Source organism: Leuciscus leuciscus (assembly GCF_965113295.1).
Source record: "Leuciscus leuciscus genome assembly, chromosome: 7".
Classification (NCBI taxonomy): domain Eukaryota; kingdom Metazoa; phylum Chordata; class Actinopteri; order Cypriniformes; family Leuciscidae; genus Leuciscus; species Leuciscus leuciscus.
In genome coordinates this window covers 20,320,611-20,339,766 of record NC_138731.1, presented here as the reverse complement: position 1 = coordinate 20,339,766, position 19,156 = coordinate 20,320,611, and the positions used below count along the sequence as shown (strand labels likewise).

Here is a 19,156-nt window from a genome sequence, read left to right as displayed (position 1 = left end):
CGAGTGAGAAATGAAGCGTCAACCATCTCCGAGACTCTCGGTGATCTAAGATTTCATCAGTCTGTCTGTCCCATTATGTATCTTCTGCTCCATTCACTCCTTGTCAATTGATTTCACAATTCAGCAGGACTCAATCTTATCTGATAGACGCGCTCAGACTATGACTCGTCAGAATTCTCATCACAGCCGTCGTCTCTCTCAGCCTTAATATTGCACAGCAGAAGGTGTGCAGTTTTCATTAAGTTTCCTCTAAAAAAAAAAAAAAAACCTTCAGAGAGTTTATAATGAAAGATTTTTCTGTCCCTTGCAGTTTTTTTATCAACAATATTTGTAATAGCACGGAGTGCAACAACCATTCATTTGATTTAGCACTATCTAGGTCGAAACTAGAAAATAATGAAAAGAAAGTTTCGATTATGGGGCTATTTTTACTATAAAACTATATGGGTAAACAATGAAATTTATTTCAAGTTAACATGAAAAAAATGTCCAGTTAATTTCCGGTCACTGAGTGGGTCACTTTAGCAGTACGTAATAAAAACATTTTATGCGATAAAACTTATTTTGCGACCTTACAGTAATGCCTTTTTATAATTAGTACATGAAACCTTGAGAAATAGTATGAACTTAGATGCACCTGCAATGACTACAAACGGATTACATCATCTCACTCATCCAGCCTGCTCTGCCCTGTTACCACAGCAACCAGTCCACCTGACATCACTATTCAAGACGATTCTTAAAAACAGGGTTTAACAAAAATGTTCCATCACACACATTCGAGTGTGCGCCACGCTGCATAATACTGAAGATGTGAACTGTAACCAAACACATTGTTGTTAATGTGTTATTTTAGTATTCATTTTTAGAGATCTGAAATCTTATCATAATTTTTCAAATATTACCAAATAGTAAAAGACAAATTTAAAGATAAACTATTTTGATTATTATGGTAAGATATGATGATACAATATGGAGGCAAGTTTTTGTTTAATTGTATTTAAAAAAGTGTATATATAGTAGTGGTGTCAAATCGATTAATCGCATCTAACATACAAGTTTGTAAATATGTATGTGTGTGTGTGAGTGAGTGAGTAAGTGAGTGAGTGAGTGAGTAAGTGAGTTAGTGAGTGAGTGAGCACTAATATATAGGTATATATGTATACAATTAAAATGTGTAATTTTGACCCCTGTAAAACTGGAGGGAGAGAGAGAAAAAAAATATTTGAATATGTTTTTACAAGTTTAGTCTGGTGCTGTTTAGTAACAGTATGAGTGAAAGTAAAAGTTTGAGTGGTCATGGTACATTTGTTTTATGCAAAATTAAATAACTGATAAATCCTACAATATATAATGCAAAACACTGACTTCCACTTAAAATACAGCATTATTCACAACTGTGTCGCAGTTTGTAACTGATTTTATAATCCAAGGTGTGTATGGGTGTGCAAATAGAAAAATGTTAAGTTCAACAAAATTTTTATGACCTGTGATCTTTTCAAAACAAAACAAATGATTAAATGTATTGCAATGTGAAATTTTCACTTTTCTTTAAACAATTTCCACATGTGGCAAAGAGAAAAAAAGATGTCCTGAAAAAGAGTTTATGAAATATTTGTATTTTATTTGTATTATTTTTTACAAATTAAATCAGGGCGCATGATTAATGGCATCAGTACGTGGATCAACTAATAAAGCGTTAAGTAGCCTACGTCTTTATATGCATAATTTTTTTACATTATTCATAAGGAAAATATATAATAGTGTCAAAAACAACCATCAGATAAACATCAGCATATATAATTTAGCATCACAGCATTTAAAAATGAAATAAAGGCCAACAGCCTCAATAGATCTGGAATTAAACAGAACTCACCGGCACACATCTCGTATACCTCTTTACATCACACGCGCCACAACACCACGAGCAGGGCCGTCTTCAATCTCACATTTTCAAGCCTCCTCAAAGTCCACGCATCCCCGGTCGAACAACTTAAGCAAAGCATCAAGCAAGCGCTTCAAAGTAGCCGGTGGTTGACGTGAGAAACCAAAACGGAGGGAAAGAGTGGCATACATGTAGTGCCGGAGCGAAAAGGTAAATGAGTGAAAATAAATGGGAAGGACAAGAAAAGGGAGGGGAAAGAGAGAATGTGCCTCCCCAAGCTGTGTCCGACTCATATGAAGGCCTCGCTGCCTCTCAGCCCCATTCAACCAATGCCGCCACTTGTCACATCAAACGTCGTTGCCGTAGCGACAGCTCCACATGTTGCTGATGGTGAAATGGAGGGGTGGGGGAGGTACTGATGCCCTGGATAGGTCGTCCGTGAGAGAGCGAGAGAGAGAGAGAGAGAGAGAGGAGGGGGAAAAAATGGGCCGAAAGCAACAGGAGCAGGAGGGGGGTACAACGAATGGGGTGTAAGGAAAGTGCCAATGGGCCCAAAAAGGGGTTCGTAAGTAATATGGTTTGGCAAGGACACAAACACTTAGCCTTCACATCTGGAATAAGCTGGAGACAATACGGGACAATGATTTATAGAATAATAAGTGCTTCGATTGATACAGTCTTCAATGGGGTTCTGTATAGAAAACGTTCTATATAAGGAGAAATGTCTTAAATGATTGCATAATACTTTCATGTTTAACAGGTTATTTTAATTTTATGTAGAAATAAAGTATGTTTATGAGCTGTTTAATTCATAAAATGTCATTCAAATAAAAAATAAATTACAACAAAGTTAATAAATTGCAATTGAATCCATAAAATGGTCCCATGAAGGGAACCACTAAAAGGTTCTATTATGAAGTGCCTGACAGAACCATTTATGTATTAGTCCATTCTTAGATGACATATATATATAGTATATATATATCGTCTAAAAATGGACTAATACATATGTTTTAGTTTGGATATTTTAGTCGTTTTAAGCTTAAAAAGGATTTTCAGGATGTGACGTTCAATAAATGCTCTAGGGTACAAACAAAATTTGTCATTAATAAAATTTCAAGGCAATCTCAGTGGGAGTCCCAAAATTTGGGCATTGCTATGTATGTCACCATGGGACGCAAAAACTTTAATTCATTAAAGAAGAGAATAAAAGTGAAGAAAGAGACTCACAGAGAAAGAAAGAAGCACAGAGAGACTAAACAGCCTAAGCAGAAAAGCATGTATCCCCATAAAAGGCGGACAAAAAACAGTCAGGTGCAAGCAGGTCTCATTACTGAGGCAGAGGGAGAGAAAATTATAAGATAAAAGACAGGGAGAGTGCACACACACACACACACACACACACACACACTCATACACCGTGCACTTCAGAGCAAAGAAAGTGTCACAGCCCACAATAGAACAAGAAAGAATAATTAAAAATATGAGCAGCCGGATGCAACAAAAGACATTATTCTGCATTCAAGGGCCTGCAACAGCTGTACAAAGTGAAAGGGGAGCGAACGAGGGAGAGCAGAACGCCTCAATATGCACTGAGCACAAAAGCCACCCAAGAAAGTGGGGGAGCGAGGGAGAAAGGGACGGGGAGGGGTCAAAGGCAGAGGTAACAAAAAGAGAATGGCAGAGGGGAGAATGGCATGGGACAAGAAGAGAAAGAATGAGTGAGGGAGAGAAATGAGGCACAGCGGGGAAAAAAACGCTGGAGGATTTGAGACGGGGGAACGGTACAGTGGGGACGGTTCGAGATGAACGGTGACGATTTCAAAAACATTTCGTTTCAAATGCCCTCCTTGTTCGGTTCAGTATTAAACGCCAAAGTGATTCATGAGAACCGAGAATTATATCTCGGTACGACATCTGTACATAATAGACGGACAAAACCGTAGAATCTATGAATTTCAATGAGAATGTTGCCTTGATGAGGACGGATATGTAGAGAATAATAACCTGTGTGGCCAGTTCTGTTGCTGACTGACAAGAGAGAATGCCTCATTGTACAAACCGGTTCCCATAATCGCTAATCAATAGACCTGCTGATCACAGTGAATGTGTTTATTTTTTTATTTTTTTCAGTTTGTGGTTGGAGGATATTCTTACCTCTCCCACTCCAGTCTGGATGATTTTCAAACCTGTCTCACCCTCGAGGAACTTCTTCTCAGCTACTGCAATATAAAGACAAAACATGTTTGTGAATGTGTGAATTAATCAATAAGTGCCTGCTCATTCTTTTTCCCTTTCATCAAATCCTCTCTCTCTCCCTTTCCCCGGCCAGCTGGATGTAAATTTAACGGTCCAAACGAGAAGGCTTGTCACTCACCGGCTTTATTGGCCACATCCTCTGCGCTGAGATTTAGAGAGTTCTGTCGGATCCTGAACGTCAGGGCAGAACCAACCACGCTGCACACATGAACAGAGACAAACGGCCAAATGTTGTCTTTTATTCTCACCCTTTATTCACCAATGTGTTAGTCTCTCCATCCAGCAATGCAACCCCCCCCCCAACACACACACACACACACACACTTTACCTGATGTTGATGAAACTGCTCGTGGAGAGATGGATTCTCTCTGCCAGGGTCTCTAAGAGTTTCACCCCGTCATACAGACTTAAATGACTGGAGGGAAAACACAGGAAGACATATAATACACGTTTTATTATGAGCATTCAAATTGACAAATAAATGAAACACATTTCGAGGAACATTCAGCCATATTAACAAAAATGAATCATCAGAAAAATCACACAATGGACTCTGAAAGAGGAAAAACTGATCAATTTCTATATTTCTATTTCTAATTAAAACATTTAAATGGTATGTAGATTTGATGTGGTCACCTTAAATTTATCTTACATAGAATAAAAAAAAATATATATATCCATATATCTTGCCATACATTTCTATAAAGACCGCTCATGGCTTTTCCAGTCATAATTACATAAATCATTTTACATAAAATAATAAATTATTTAATAAATAATATAATAAATTGTATACAGATTGCACTCACAAAGAGCAATTTCCTGATTAAATATTTTAGAAATAAGAAAAAAAAAAAATTGACTACACATTTAAATTAATATATATATATACATATATATATATAAATTAAAAATATAAATTTTCTTAAAACTTAGAAGAAGATGCTTCACTGCTTCAAGTTGAGCATGGATTACTGTGTCTACAAATGTCTTCTACATCACAGTCAATTTTAGCTGAATGAACAGTACAAAACCATAAATAGTTTTAGGAGCTTGACTGTGACTCCTACCTCTGATTAGTGACGATGTATCCATATTCCTCTCTGGTGTTTGTCCCATCCTTAGCGGTTTTCAGGATGTTGGCGGTTTTCTCTTTTAAATCCAGGTCTTTTGCTGACAGGGTGGGTCCCACACTGTCTCCCTTAGGCACAGTGACAGGGGCTGGTGTGGATGCGGGCCGGGTAGGGGTCCGCTGGGATGGTGGGGTGGAGGGCAGAGCTGAAACAGGTGAGGGGGGTTTGGCTCCTTTTTGTGACACTTTTTCACTGCCCTCTACAATTGTCTGTCGAGAAGAACACAAACTGTTACGTGTTGGAAAAAAACTAAACATTTTACAAATTATTCTGCATAGATTTTTTAAACCTGAAAATGCAATGTACAGCTAATTAATTACTCTTTACACTTTAAACACTTTACAATAAGGTTCATTAGTTAACATTAGTTAACTACCTTAGTTAACATGAACTAAGAATGAACAATACTTCTACAGCATTTATTACTCTTGGTTAATATTCATTTCAACATTTACTAATACATTATTAAAATCAAAAGTTGTATTTGTTAACATTAGATAATGCACTGTGAAGCAACATGAACAAACAATGAACAGCTGTATTTTTATTAACTAACATTAACAAAGATTTACTAATACAGTAACAAATGTATTGCTCATTGTTATTTCATGTTAGTTAATACATTACAAACTTTTTCAAGCTTTATGATAAGTGCCAGTGTTATTTAAATAATTAGGTGACTCATTCAACTGTGTGTTAAAAGTGTTGTTTAAAAACGAATCCAGGTGAAATTGTTAATAGTTTCTTTTAGCGTTTAGATGAATCATTAGATGCGCCTACCTCTTTTACCGTGACTGTCCCTGGGGATTGATCTGAGGAACAGAAAGATAAGAAAAAAACATCACACAGTGCTTTTGTCCCCCGAATAATCTAAATGATATTAAAATAAAAGACCAGATGCAGTGACTTCCTCCTATATGGTTCAGGCAGTTTTGACGATGCATATGTCTGCATGCATGCCATAAGTACATTTGTTTGTGTTGTGATGCCACTATATACCTGTGTTCTCCATGTTTTGTAGCAGCTGTAACACTAGAGTTAGTCTTTTTATCTGCTGAGGGCTCAGGTCTCGTGGGTCCACCCCAAGACCCTTTGAAAGACTTGCCAACTGCGCCAGTTTATCATCTGTAACACAAAGTTCAAGATTCAACATTCAAGAGTTCATTGTCATATATCAAGGTGACGTTTTGTTGCACCATACAATTAAATTCTAACTCTGCAAACCCTAAAAGAACCACTAACATCAAACATTACAGTAGTGCATTTCCTGGGATTTACACCATGACCTTGGTGTTAAACTAGCACCAATAGCTTCTATTTTAGATACAGGAATCCCATCCTTGAGTTTCACAAAAACATATTTGTATTGTTAAGTTTAGGAAAGGAAATCTGTGAGCAAACAAGTTCAAAATACACATGCAAGATACAATAAACAGCTCTGTAATATGAATTTACTCCAATTCAAAACTAAAGCAAAAATGGCACATGCTGATTTTAATAGTGCATTGATTACTATCACCACATCTTAACATTTATATGTCACATCCCAAAAAAGGTACTCTACTCACCATCAAGTCCGGCAAGAGAACTGTAGTCCTGAGGGGGTTTCTTGTTGGTGCGCTGGGTTGAGCTGGGCTGTTCCTGTAGGGTGTAGTCCTCTCCATATTCCAAAGGGAAATCTAGATCCTCATAGTATGGAGCGGCAGGGAGGGCTGCTGCCCCCCTGTGACGGAACAAGGGTTGTGCGGAGGAGAGGTAGAGAGACACTGCATCTTCCAGGAGCTGACGGTCTCTGTCTTTTTGCTGGGATCCAGTTCGAGAGGGTGGTCGCTGGTATCCCATGCTGCTGTGAGGATGGAGTGAATGGGTCATGTCCTCCTGTTAGAGAACAATGAGAAAATTAGTCTAAAAAGTATTTTTTTCCCCTCATAAATCTGGTTTTCTATGCTACTTTCTATGCCAGATTTACTTGTAGGTATGAGTATGGGTCCATTGGTAGGGCTTGCATCCGGAGAGAGGAGGACTGGTGGGGGTCTAAGACCATGTAATCCATGTAGTTCTGAGCTGGACCAGGCTCAGAGTTCGAGCTGGAATAGACCTTCTTAGCTGCAGGCTGTGGCGGCCTGAAAAATTCAGTCAGTTGCATTAAAATCTAATACCAGAGATCAAACATCTGAGGTCCGACAACACCTCTGAAATCAGGTTTTACCGGAGACACTCAAAGGAATAGTTGTAATATAAAAATTGCTTTCTCTTCTGTGTAACACAAAAGGAGAAATTCTGAAGAATGATTTTTTTATACAAACACAATAGACTGGACCTTTCAAGCCTCAAAAAGGATACAAAAGCACCATAAAAGTATTAGGGATCTTTTAGGGATCATAAGTAGACCATACACGTCCGTGCAGTATATTGGAAATCTTTTGTGTGAGAAACACAACAATATTTCAGTAATAAGTCATATTTATAAAAAATCTTGGATGTGTCTGAATTCGCGCCCCATACCCTTAAATAGGGCACTATTTGAGGGAACAGCCATTTGTAGTGGTGTCCGAAACCACAGTTGACGTTATCGAGTGCACTCATTCAATCCCATAATGCACCGCAATAATGAGTGTACAACTGATGTACACTAAGCGGGTAGAGAATACCCATAATGCACTGTGAGAGTCTCTTGCCGAATGAACTCCCGCGTCTGACCAGAAGATGGCGCCCGCAGCTGAATCATCCATACATCCATTTTACAAACCACAGCCATCTTCTAACCGTATACATACTGGGAACTATATTCTCAGAAGGCGAAGCACTGCTACTTCCACAGCCATCTTTGCTCGCAGCACCTGAGAAACCCCATGGTGAGGAGCAGAGAGTTCGCTCAGAGTTGGAGTAAATCACTCCGCAGAAGTAGCAGTGCTTCGCCTTCTGAGAATATAGTTCCCAGTATGTATACGGTTAGAAGATATAGAAGATAGAAGATGGCTGTGTCTCATGTGACCTTGTTATTTGTACACGCTGTGACTATACAAATCACAACATGTAAATAGGAAAATGTTGGCATTATTTTGTCACTTATTGGGAGCAGTATGCTAGCTGGAGCCATTTACCTACAGTCTTTGTGCTAAGCTAGGCTAGCGGTGTGTGCGTCAGACAGAGTTACGGCACGCACGGAGATGAGAAGGGTATGTACGGACTTATCTAACTCTGGGGGATACAGTGAATAAGCTTAAATCCCAAAAAGTCTGCATGTTCCTTTAAGTTTTATACATGTTAGTTTCCATGACAGAGTTCAAGATATTTTCAACTACTGGAGCTGCCAGTTTGCCAAGTTTCAAATGATTATTAAACAGTAAGCACAAGTGGCAGTCCTTCCGGCACACTCAGTGTCCGAATTCACTCACTCGTTTTCATTCACTCCTTCAAGTGGATAATATTAGTGGAGTTATGTAGGGAATAGTGAATGAGGGTATAGGAGGCGATTTCGAACACGGCTCTTGATATCTGTTGGAACCGAAGGCCTCGAGTTTGAGTTTCTCCCAATAAATGCAAAAACACCAAAAATAAATCTTTAAAAAGAAAATCTTGACCAAGCAAGCTCTACTTTGAACATTCATGAGGGATGTAGTGATTGATGAATAAAATATTCTGTTGAAACACATTGATTGATAAGGTTTAAAACACGATCTGAAAAATGAATTAAAAATTCAGACTGATCTGGTCCTCAAGTACATCTTGACTGAACCAGGGAGGTGAATAACAATTCAATATTCACAAAGCTCTTGTATGAATTAAAACAACAACTTAGAATACAGTGCACTTTCATGATACGTTTATGGATATTTTGAGCTCCAGAATCCATTAACTGTAATTGCACAAAAAAATAAAAAATTACCAGGAAGAAAAAATGTTGCACTGAAGAAATGTCATACAGGTTTTGGAACGACATAATGGGGAGTAAACGATACTATTCCTTTAAACTGAAAGTTGTATTTGTTTCTGGTACTCACTGTGCATTCTGGATCTTTTGGGAGCGTGTGTGAGGAATACGGCTCAGCTCCTTAGCAATGATGCGCTGGGTGATTTCATCCTGCCAGGAGAATCCTGTCCACATGCACACAAACACACACATCATTACAGACACGCGCACCTGTTAGTGTGCATCGTAAGCGTATTTTTTCTTCAAAACAAGTCTGATAAAACTCAGATACTCAATCCGGTCAGAAATGGTTTATTTGTTTTCCTTTAGTCTAATGTATAATCTTTGTATAATGTATAATTTCTTCATCATTTCGTTTGATATTATAATAAATTATTACTTTTGATACACCTTGCACAGCGCATAACACACTCCATTAGATATGGAAGTAGATGACAGTCTGTCTATTCTTAAACTGGTAATATAAGGATTCAGAAAAACAATAAAGTGTTAAATATTTGAAAAGTCGGAAGTGGTTGGTTGTCAGTACCAAAAAATAAAATAAAAACTGTAGGCTAATGTATCCTGATATTTCAGGTAAAATGTTAAAAAGATTTTTCATTATAAAATATTTGGATAGAAATGAACTTTCCTTTATTTCTATCCAGTAGGGATGCACCGATACCACTTTTTCCAAAACAAGTCCGATACCGATACTTTTTTTAAAGGTGCAATGTGTGATATTTCTGAGGATCTATTGACATAAATGCAATATAAGATCCATAACTATGTTTTCAGTGGTGTATAAAGACCTCACTTAATGAACCGTTATGTTTTTATTACCTTAGAATGAGTCATTTATATCTACATAACCGCGGCCACCCCCTTCTATGAAGGTCGTCATACTGAGACGTCATGTTTCTACCGTAGCCGACAGCGAACAGAGCGCGTTTCGTCACTAACTTGAATGAGAAGCAGCAGAAAAAGACGCAGCAAAATACTCAGGTTGTCCCTGACGCGGCAAACGTGGAGAAAAACATGCTGTCTGAACGACGCCTCGGACTTCGTAACATTAGCTATTTCCCCTTACCTAAGTTAGCTGCTTTGATGCTCTTAACTTATACTAACTAGCATGGAAACAAGCTATGGTAAAGTCAGTGAATAAAAGACTAACACAATGATAAACAAGTAAAAATAACAATAGCAATAACATGTGGTTTTACTGAATAATTAAGTAAATATAATTTATTATAAAATATAATATAGAGAAACCTCATTGCTTGACTTGCTACTCTCTGCTGACTCAGACGACGACATCTTCCGATCCTACGTCGGCCACCGTAGCTTCTCATTCGAGTTTGCAATTTGAAGGAAAGGCCGCGAGTTATTAACCGGTTGCAATTCGCAAATCTCACCACTAGATGCCGCTAAAAATCACACATTGCACCTTTAAGTACTAGCCAATACTAAGTACCGCTACCTGTATTTTCATTGCATTTTTAATTGTTAAAAATATTGCGCAAATAAACCAAGAGAATGTTAATCAAATTAGTTGGCTTAGCAAATAGATATTTCCTTCAGTTATTTTAATGTCTAATGCCTGTTAAAATGTATTGTAGGAGCGACTGTTATACTTTCACTGTTCGTATTATTGCTCTATCATATTTTATCTTTAATTTAATAGCACCGTGAATATTTAGAGCTGCTCCAGCAGGGCTCAACCAGTCAAGGGCAGTGAGTCATTTTCTCTTTCTTTTGCTGTTAGATTAACATTGAGGACAAAGACAGCAATAGGTTTATTAGGCTGCTGCCACTTTAAGAGCTGCACTTATCCAACATGCTGTTACTTACGTATTTTCTTTTCAATCGTTTGCATTCACTTAAGACATAATCGACTATGTTTCACAAGGATACTTGCCTATACAGGCATTTTGTGGTGAATTTGTCCGTTCAAGCGCAAGAAGACACGAAAGGGACTCAATTTAATAGGCTATTGGCGATTGTGCTCATGTGATTACTGTACAGCCTTCCTATAGGGAACCACTTTATCGGGCTCGATACCGATACTGGTATGGTTGCATCCATATCACCCTGTAGCCCAAGACTGGTTGCCCACTGAAGCTAAGCAGGGCTGAGCCTGGTCAGTACCTGGATGGGAGACCTCCTGAGAAAACCAGGTTACAGCTGGAAGAGGTGTTAGTGAGGCCAGCAGGGGGCGCTCACCCTGTGGTCTGTGTGGGTCCTAATGCCCCAGTGTAGTGATGGGGACACTATACTGTCAAAGAGCACCGTCCTTCGGATGAGACGTTAAACCGAGGACCTGACTCTCTGTGGTCATTAAAAATCCCAGGATGTCCTTCGAAAAAAAAAGAGTAGGGGTTTAACCTCGGCATCCTGGCCAAATTTGCCCATTGGCCCCTGTCCATCATGGCCTCCTAATCATCCCCATATACTGATTGGCTTCATCATCAATCTGTCTCCTCTCCACCAGTAAGCTGGTGTGTGGTGGGCGTTCTGGCGCAATATGGCTGCCGTCGCATCTCCAGATGGATGCTGCACATTGGTGGGGGTTGAGGAGATCCCCCCCCCCCCCCCCCCTTCTATGTAAAGCGCTTTGAGTACCCAGAAAAGCGCTATATAAATGTAACAAATTATTATTATTACTATCCAACATTTAAAATTGTTCAGATTTAATGAATTAAAATGACCCAGAGTCAACAAAGCAACTATTCACTGGATTCAACGCAGGATGTCAACTGTGAGAGTAAATGTCATTCGTGCTTCGCAGAGCTCCAGGAAAACTTGATATTCTGAACTGCATGATTCGTTAGTCTTTGTTTGCTTTCATGCTGTTCGGTCGGGGATGCCATTACGTTCTTGTTCTTTGCTGTTCATGTGGATTGTTTGCTGTTTCCCGGTCTGGATAATCTGTGTTTTTGTCTTTTGTTATTAAAGTTGTGTGTGCACATAGATTCTCTCTCTCTGCCTCTGTGTGTGTGTGTGTGTGTGTGTGTGTGTGTGTGTGTGTGCTTACCCTGAATCATTAACTCTTTGAGCACTTCCTGCAGTCTCTGAAGAACAGGAATAGAGATCTGGTACTGAACCTGATCATGTCTGGAGCTCCGACACTGTCCAAAGATCTTGTCTGTAATACAAACAAAAACAAATTATTCAGATTAGAACACTGAAGAGAAAATCTGAAATATATATATATATTTCCACAATATTCTGATTAAATTTTTTATTTATTTTTTTAAATAGAGCCTTCTCAGCTAAGTTAGGTTTAAAAGTTACTAATGTTAGTATAAACAATGTCGAAAAAATTAAGCGTCATCTTAAACACTCATACAAAAATTACAGTGTGACTAAGAGGCATATTAAAATGTCACAGACAAAATAACCCATACGTGAAAAATGAGCCAGTTTCCTGACTAACAAACACCCATAACATATTCAACCCACTCCACACACACTTTCATACACTCACATCCCACACATACACCACTGACTCATCCCTGACTAAACCTCCAGTTGTGCGGTTTAAAAAAAGACCTTGATCCCTTAACGCAGATGAGCTCTAAACATGAACCCGGCCATTTTCTATATCTCTGAGCGAGTCTGTCCATGAATATGACTCACAGCTATTTCTAGCACAGACGGAGATGTGAGAGCTCTATGGGGGCGATAGATCAGTTGCCCTGGGGCATGGAAATACACAGTACATTATTACATCGCAATACAAGTGACCCAGGAGAACTGATGTCACAGCGCCGCTTTAGTAAAAGAAAGAAAACACAAAATTATTGGTAACACTTAACAATAGGTTTATCATCAGTTAACACTTTACACCTCTAAAGCATTTATAAATCTTAGTTAATGTTAATTTCAACATTTACTAATGCATTATTAAAATCAAAAGTTGTATATTATTTCATGTATCTGAACTAATAACATCAACTATAATGAATGTTTTTTTAAACTAACATTAACAAAGATTTATAAATACTGTAACACCTGTATTGCTCATTGTTAGTTAAAGCATTAACTAATGTATAATGGGACCTTATTGTGAAGTGTTACCAAATTGCCTCTCACAATTAATATATATTTATTCATAACACACACTTTTTAAAGGTTGCTGCATTTTTATTTTGCACTATTGCTGACAGTACAGAACATCGGTTTAGCTTTTGTATATGATGATGTGGAGTGTATTCAGTCATTGAGTGTGATTGGTAATTGATGGATCTCCACAGTGATTGGTCATGATATCATTTTAAATGTGATCGAGCTTGAACAGTATGTTGTATAGGCCATGCCTGATGAAGGTCATGAGACCGAAACATTGCTAATAAATATTTTTTTATACTTTATGCAAGTATTGATAGTGTGCGGGATTTTGAGGCTATATACATATAAAACATACACGTTTGTTAGAATCTATTCTTGACCAAATTCCTATTATGTTATGACAGAACAAGCTATGAAGTGAAGGCTTTGGGAATATCTCTTTTTTATTTTGCAAGCGTATACCCGAGGTCTATGTTTAAACCCATTTTGCCACAGAAATTAAACAGTATAGAGTTTTGGTCCCACTTTATATTAGGTGTCTTTAACAACTATACTTGCATATAACAAAAGCTTAAGTGCAATGTACTTGTTGTATGTATTCATGTTATATTGCAAAACACTTTTGATGCTATTGAGGTGGGATACGGGTAAGGTTAGAGACAGGTTTGGTGGTATGTAAGAGAAGGGACAACAGTGTAATTATAGATGTAATTACAGAAATGAATTACAGATGTAGGTTACAATGTGGGTATTTTTTGAAATATGAGTGTAAAAACATGTACACAATAAGTGCATAGTACCAAATGATTAATTTAATTAGTACATAATAATTAAAGACACTTCAGGTGGATCCAGAGTGTCTTATATAAAAGGTTAATAACTATATTATTCTCTCTTTCATTAGTGTCTCTGTACATATTCAGTTAAATACGAACACCTGCCTTTGAATTTGCAGTGCTGGGTCTGATTACATGTTGTCTTACATATTCAGATTCCAAAAATGAAGTTCTTGTAATCAGATTATATTACATTTTAAAATACTTGTAATCAGACTACAGTTACTTTTCTATTGATTACATGATTACATGTTATTCTCAATGAAAAATGTCAATTATTATTTATAATTCATTGATCACTCAGTGAGACATTTAACCATGTCTTTGGTAGGCTTTTGTCTTTCAAACACATTAAAATCTCGTAATTTCATATTTACATCCAATGTAAACTTTTTTTTGCCATAATATATTTATTTAAAGGCCATTAATAAAATTAAGTCAATAATAATAAATAATAATAATAAAATGCAGTTCACGGTTCTCTGATGTTGGTTAATGGTCACATGACATGTAGGTAAACAAATATAATTTTTTTTAAATCTTTTTTAGTAAATGTTTAATTTTTCATTTGTGATTTAATTACCTATTAGCTTTTTATAAAACTTACATCATGAACCTGAGTCTGGGAATCCCTGACGTAATGTAATATTTAATGCTGTTCATGTTGAAAACAAAGAATGGAATGTATTTGTTTTACCATCAATATGGTACAAGATTATTCGGTAACACTTTATTTTACAGTGTCCTTGTTACATGTTACATGCACTTACTATAGTAATAACAGTAAATGATGCATAACTACATGCAACTAACCCTCAACCAAACCCTAATCCTATAGTAAGTACATGTGGTTAATTAATATTACTCAGTACTTAAATATATAATTACACTGTAACAATGACACCTTAAAATAAAGTGTAACTGATTATTCTATTCAAGTCAATGTGATAAACGATTTAGGTCCAAAGTAATCTTAAATTAGTCAGATTATATTACCTAAAATGAGTAACCTAGATTACATTACTAACAACATTTTTTGTCATGTAATTTTGAATCAGTAACTGACTACATTTTGTAAGTAATATACCCAGCTCTGTCAATATGTGTGTTTGAAGGTGTAAAACCTTCAAACAGCAAAAAGCAAACAGCTTTTCACAAAAAAAAAAAAAAAAATATATATATATTATTTATACACCTATGTTACATCATTTTATAAGATTGGGAACACGGAAGCCTTGACCGTGTACAGTTATCCAAGACCCAGATAACCGTCACTGCGAACACAAGTCTTTGAAAGAGCTCCTTGTGTTTGTGCAAACCTCTTTTGAATTGGCAGGTATCCGTGTGGGTATATAATGTGCGCGTATGTGCGTATGAGACGTGATTGTGTGCGTAAGCGCCGGGTAGTGAGTCATCATTGATTGTGTGGGCGTACACCCAGCTTCTATGGGCTTGATGATGTCACCGTTACCAAGGGGACGTGGAGCAGGGGTGGGGGAGACTTGACGGAGAGAGAGAAGAGCAGGTGACAGAATACTATGGTTTATGGCTGTGGTAATACAGACACAGGTAAATCCCTGAGAGGAGTACAAAATCACAGATGGGATATGTGAATGATACCAGTTGGGATTTTCAGGTATTGCATTAAAACACAAAAAGCGATATGGGTATACCGATACACACTCTTACAAATAAAGCTTCCAAAAGGTTTTTATTTTTATTTTATTTTTTATTTTTTTAGTGATGCAATTGAACAGAAGAGCCATTCTGGGTTCCACAACAAACCTCAGTGAATTGCTTTTAAAATTATTTTATTTTTTATTTTTTTTTGAGTGTGAAGAAGATTTTAATAATCTAAAGAGCCTTTATTCCACTGTAAAGGGTCTTTTGTGCAATAGAAAGCTTTTGTGGATGTTAAAGGTTCTTCATGGAACCACCATTGCCAATAAGGAACTATTATTTTTAAGAGTGTACAATAAGCAGCACTGATAACTTCATCTAACGTCGTCTAAATGTTACATACAGTGGAGTTCAAAAGTCTGAGACCACATTATAAAAATAAAAAAAAAGATTGAATCCTGCAAATTAACAGAAAGGTTTAGGATTTTGCTACATTTTTGCTGCATATTTGGGATTCCACACTATTTCTAATAAAAAATGCACACTTCCGACAATGACTTTGTGAACTCCATTGTACAGATGGTCAAATGTTCTTGTTTCCATGAGGCACAAGATGCATTTTGGATATATCTCAAATCATGCTGAAGAACATCAAGTTTTCCGCTTGTTTACAGGTTTAACATGGAGTTTGTGCAGCTCAAGCTGCTGTCATTAATGCAAAAGAGACACCTTTCAGAAGGTACTAATATGTACATTTGGGGTACTAATATGCAGCCTTTAGAGGTACAAATGTGTACCTTTTAAAAGGATACAGCCCCAGTGACAGCTTCATGAGAGTGCACTACTTCTGAAATTCATTTAATTCATTCATTAAACCTTTTATTCAAATTGTTATACTACTAATAATAGTTTTAATGAAAAATTGGGTAGCACTTTATTTTACAGTCCTGTTCCACATGTACATACTATTTACTTATTATAGCAATTACAAAAATTGGGTAATAACTACTAACCCTGAACCTACCCCTAAACCTAATCTTAACCCATGTAGCCTACAGTAGCTACCTTATATTACCAGTACTTTCTTAGGTAAGTACATTGTAAGTACTCAGTAAGTACACATATTAAATTAGGAAATAATGCAAAATACTAATAAAAGTTTTCTATAGTGGTCCCAGACGTATGAATCCTATTGTATCTTGGACATCTATAGGCATATCTGACGCAAATAATGTAAACATCCTCCTCCAAAACACACCAACTTGGTTACTGTTGACTAATATAAAATGAGTGAAATTTCCTGCTGCGTAAATTATTTAGCTGTGTGTATGCGTCTCTTGTTGCGTTGTAGCAGGATGTAGCAGATCTGTGCTGTCAAGCGATGATCCGGAACTCACGATTAGATCATCAAGAGCAAGAAATAGACACAGGACACAGAAGATAGCACCAAGTCCTTGTTTTTGAACTTCAAAGAATTACTGTATCTGTGGACGACATAAAATATTGTCCCCGAAGTGTGATACTCACCATCAGAGCAGAACTGCTCCCTAGAGCACAGCCTCTTCTCAAACAAACAGCCTGCATGCAAGAGAGAAAAAAAGACAGATGGAAAGATAAGAAATATAAAAAAAGCAACTGAAAATAGAATAAAACATTTAGGGCCAGATTTACTAAAAACTTGCGCCAGCGCAAACCCTCTGCAGTGAAACATTTGCGATGAAAATGTGTGGAAACTCAATTCACGAATGAATTTATAGGAGTTTCCCTTTCAGAAGCAAAATGTATGTGATTTATGGGTATTTGAATAAATAATGCAACGTGAGAATGCGTGTTTCCTTTCCACTGCGTTGCTTCTCCATTGTTTTTCAATGTAAACATGCACTAGATGGGTGTCTTTAACTGTTGCGCTCGCATTCTTTTGCAGCATTGAACATTCTAAAACGCTTTTTTTTTTTTTTTAGTTCCACTGACCTACATCATGTGTTTTTAACCGCAAAAACACCATCTTTGTGAAACTGCCCTTACTAGTAATATTACTGGTATTTGCGCCATTAAAGGGGACCTATTATACCCCATTTTACAAGATGTAAGATAATTCTCAGGTGTCAATAGTATCTGCCTGTTAAGTTTCAGCTCAAAATACCCCACAGATAATTTATTATATCATGTTGTAAATTCCCATTTTTGAGTGGAAGAAAAAGCATGCTGTTTTTGTGCATGTAGTTTTAAAGGCAAATGAGCACTTGCTCCCAACGCCGCTTTCCAGAAGAGGGCTGTGCCTTTACAGCTCGTGCCTCTGATACCTGCCAAAAACTAAAACATATGTTTGGTTTTGATTATCATCTCTATCTCGGTCATGCTCATGTGACATTGTAGTTCTTCATCATCATGAAAGTATATTATCTGCATTAGTTTTAAAGACACATTATTCTAAACTTCAGATATGGTTTTCTGAAAGCACACATCCGAAGCACGCACACAGAAAGCTGATTGTCAGACGGTGTGTCCTGTGAGTATTAAACTAAGTTCTCTTTCACGTCTTATTGCGCTTAAACTGTCCCGCACCTAATTATCATCGACTCTGCTTGTTTGCGATTATTATTTGCATTATGGAAATGTGCTGCTTCTGTGTTCTTTCCTTTGTGCATTGTCAGAATCACCAGCAGAATAATCCACTCCCTTTAGCGCTTTTAGGGAATTTGCAGTTCCACGAAAATTTTCCTTTTTAGTAAATCAGGCCTTAAATTTAACATCTACCCAAAACTTCAAAGCATTTTTGTCAGTGCCGATTTAGAAAAGACTGTATTCAAGTAACCTTTCCTTCACCAACACATTCATCTCAGCATGGGACTATGAACAAACCTGTCAAAGCTGACTCTGGCACAAGTGTTAGAGCTTAAAAACACAGTCCGAAAGCGTATAAACAATATTGAATCAAGATGAATCAATGACAAGAATCATTCATCCATGATGGCCTATGATTGGAGTAGCTTGTTTTTCCCCTAAGATGCAGAACTCTGTGTGGGCAGATAGAATGAGGAAAGAAGCTCTGGGCATGTGCTGAACACAGCTGATCAAATAAAAAGGCAACATAACTGCCAGTGAGCATGACCTGACTATGCTTGAGCGTGTGAGTGTGTGTGTGTGTGTGTGTGTGTGTGTGTGTGTGTGTGTGTGTGTGTGTGTGTGTGTGTGTGTGTGTGTGAGAATCGCCAGGCTGGCCAACAGCACTGCTGTCAGGGGAACCGAGCAGGACAAACAAAGATAAAGAGTCAGACTGATAAAGCTGTCGGAGAATAAAGTAAAGTGGCCTAAAAACTAACGTAGAGCATTAAAAAGCATGAGGTGTTTTTGAATCATTCGGAATGGAAATATATACAAAAATGTGTTTTTTTAAAAGTTAGCTTCAAAACATAATTCTTCACTCTCATAATACTG

The 19,156-nt window shown here is 37.3% G+C and overlaps 1 protein-coding gene across 1 annotated transcript in view; it reads right to left on the bottom strand.

Moving 5' to 3' along the window:
* ptprna (protein tyrosine phosphatase receptor type Na) overlaps positions 1-19,156 on the bottom strand; it is a 32,719-nt gene that overhangs the window by 11,351 nt on the left and 2,212 nt on the right. Inside the window, exons 2-12 of the mRNA XM_082175803.1 lie at positions 17,246-17,296; positions 12,226-12,336; positions 9,283-9,376; positions 7,248-7,401; positions 6,847-7,156; positions 6,278-6,403; positions 6,059-6,090; positions 5,216-5,487; positions 4,474-4,560; positions 4,263-4,342; positions 4,043-4,107 (exon numbers count right to left, since the gene is read on the bottom strand). Of these exons, the coding sequence (XP_082031929.1) occupies positions 4,043-4,107; positions 4,263-4,342; positions 4,474-4,560; positions 5,216-5,487; positions 6,059-6,090; positions 6,278-6,403; positions 6,847-7,156; positions 7,248-7,401; positions 9,283-9,376; positions 12,226-12,336; positions 17,246-17,296 (1,382 nt within the window). The remainder of the gene's footprint in view (positions 1-4,042; positions 4,108-4,262; positions 4,343-4,473; positions 4,561-5,215; positions 5,488-6,058; positions 6,091-6,277; positions 6,404-6,846; positions 7,157-7,247; positions 7,402-9,282; positions 9,377-12,225; positions 12,337-17,245; positions 17,297-19,156) is intronic.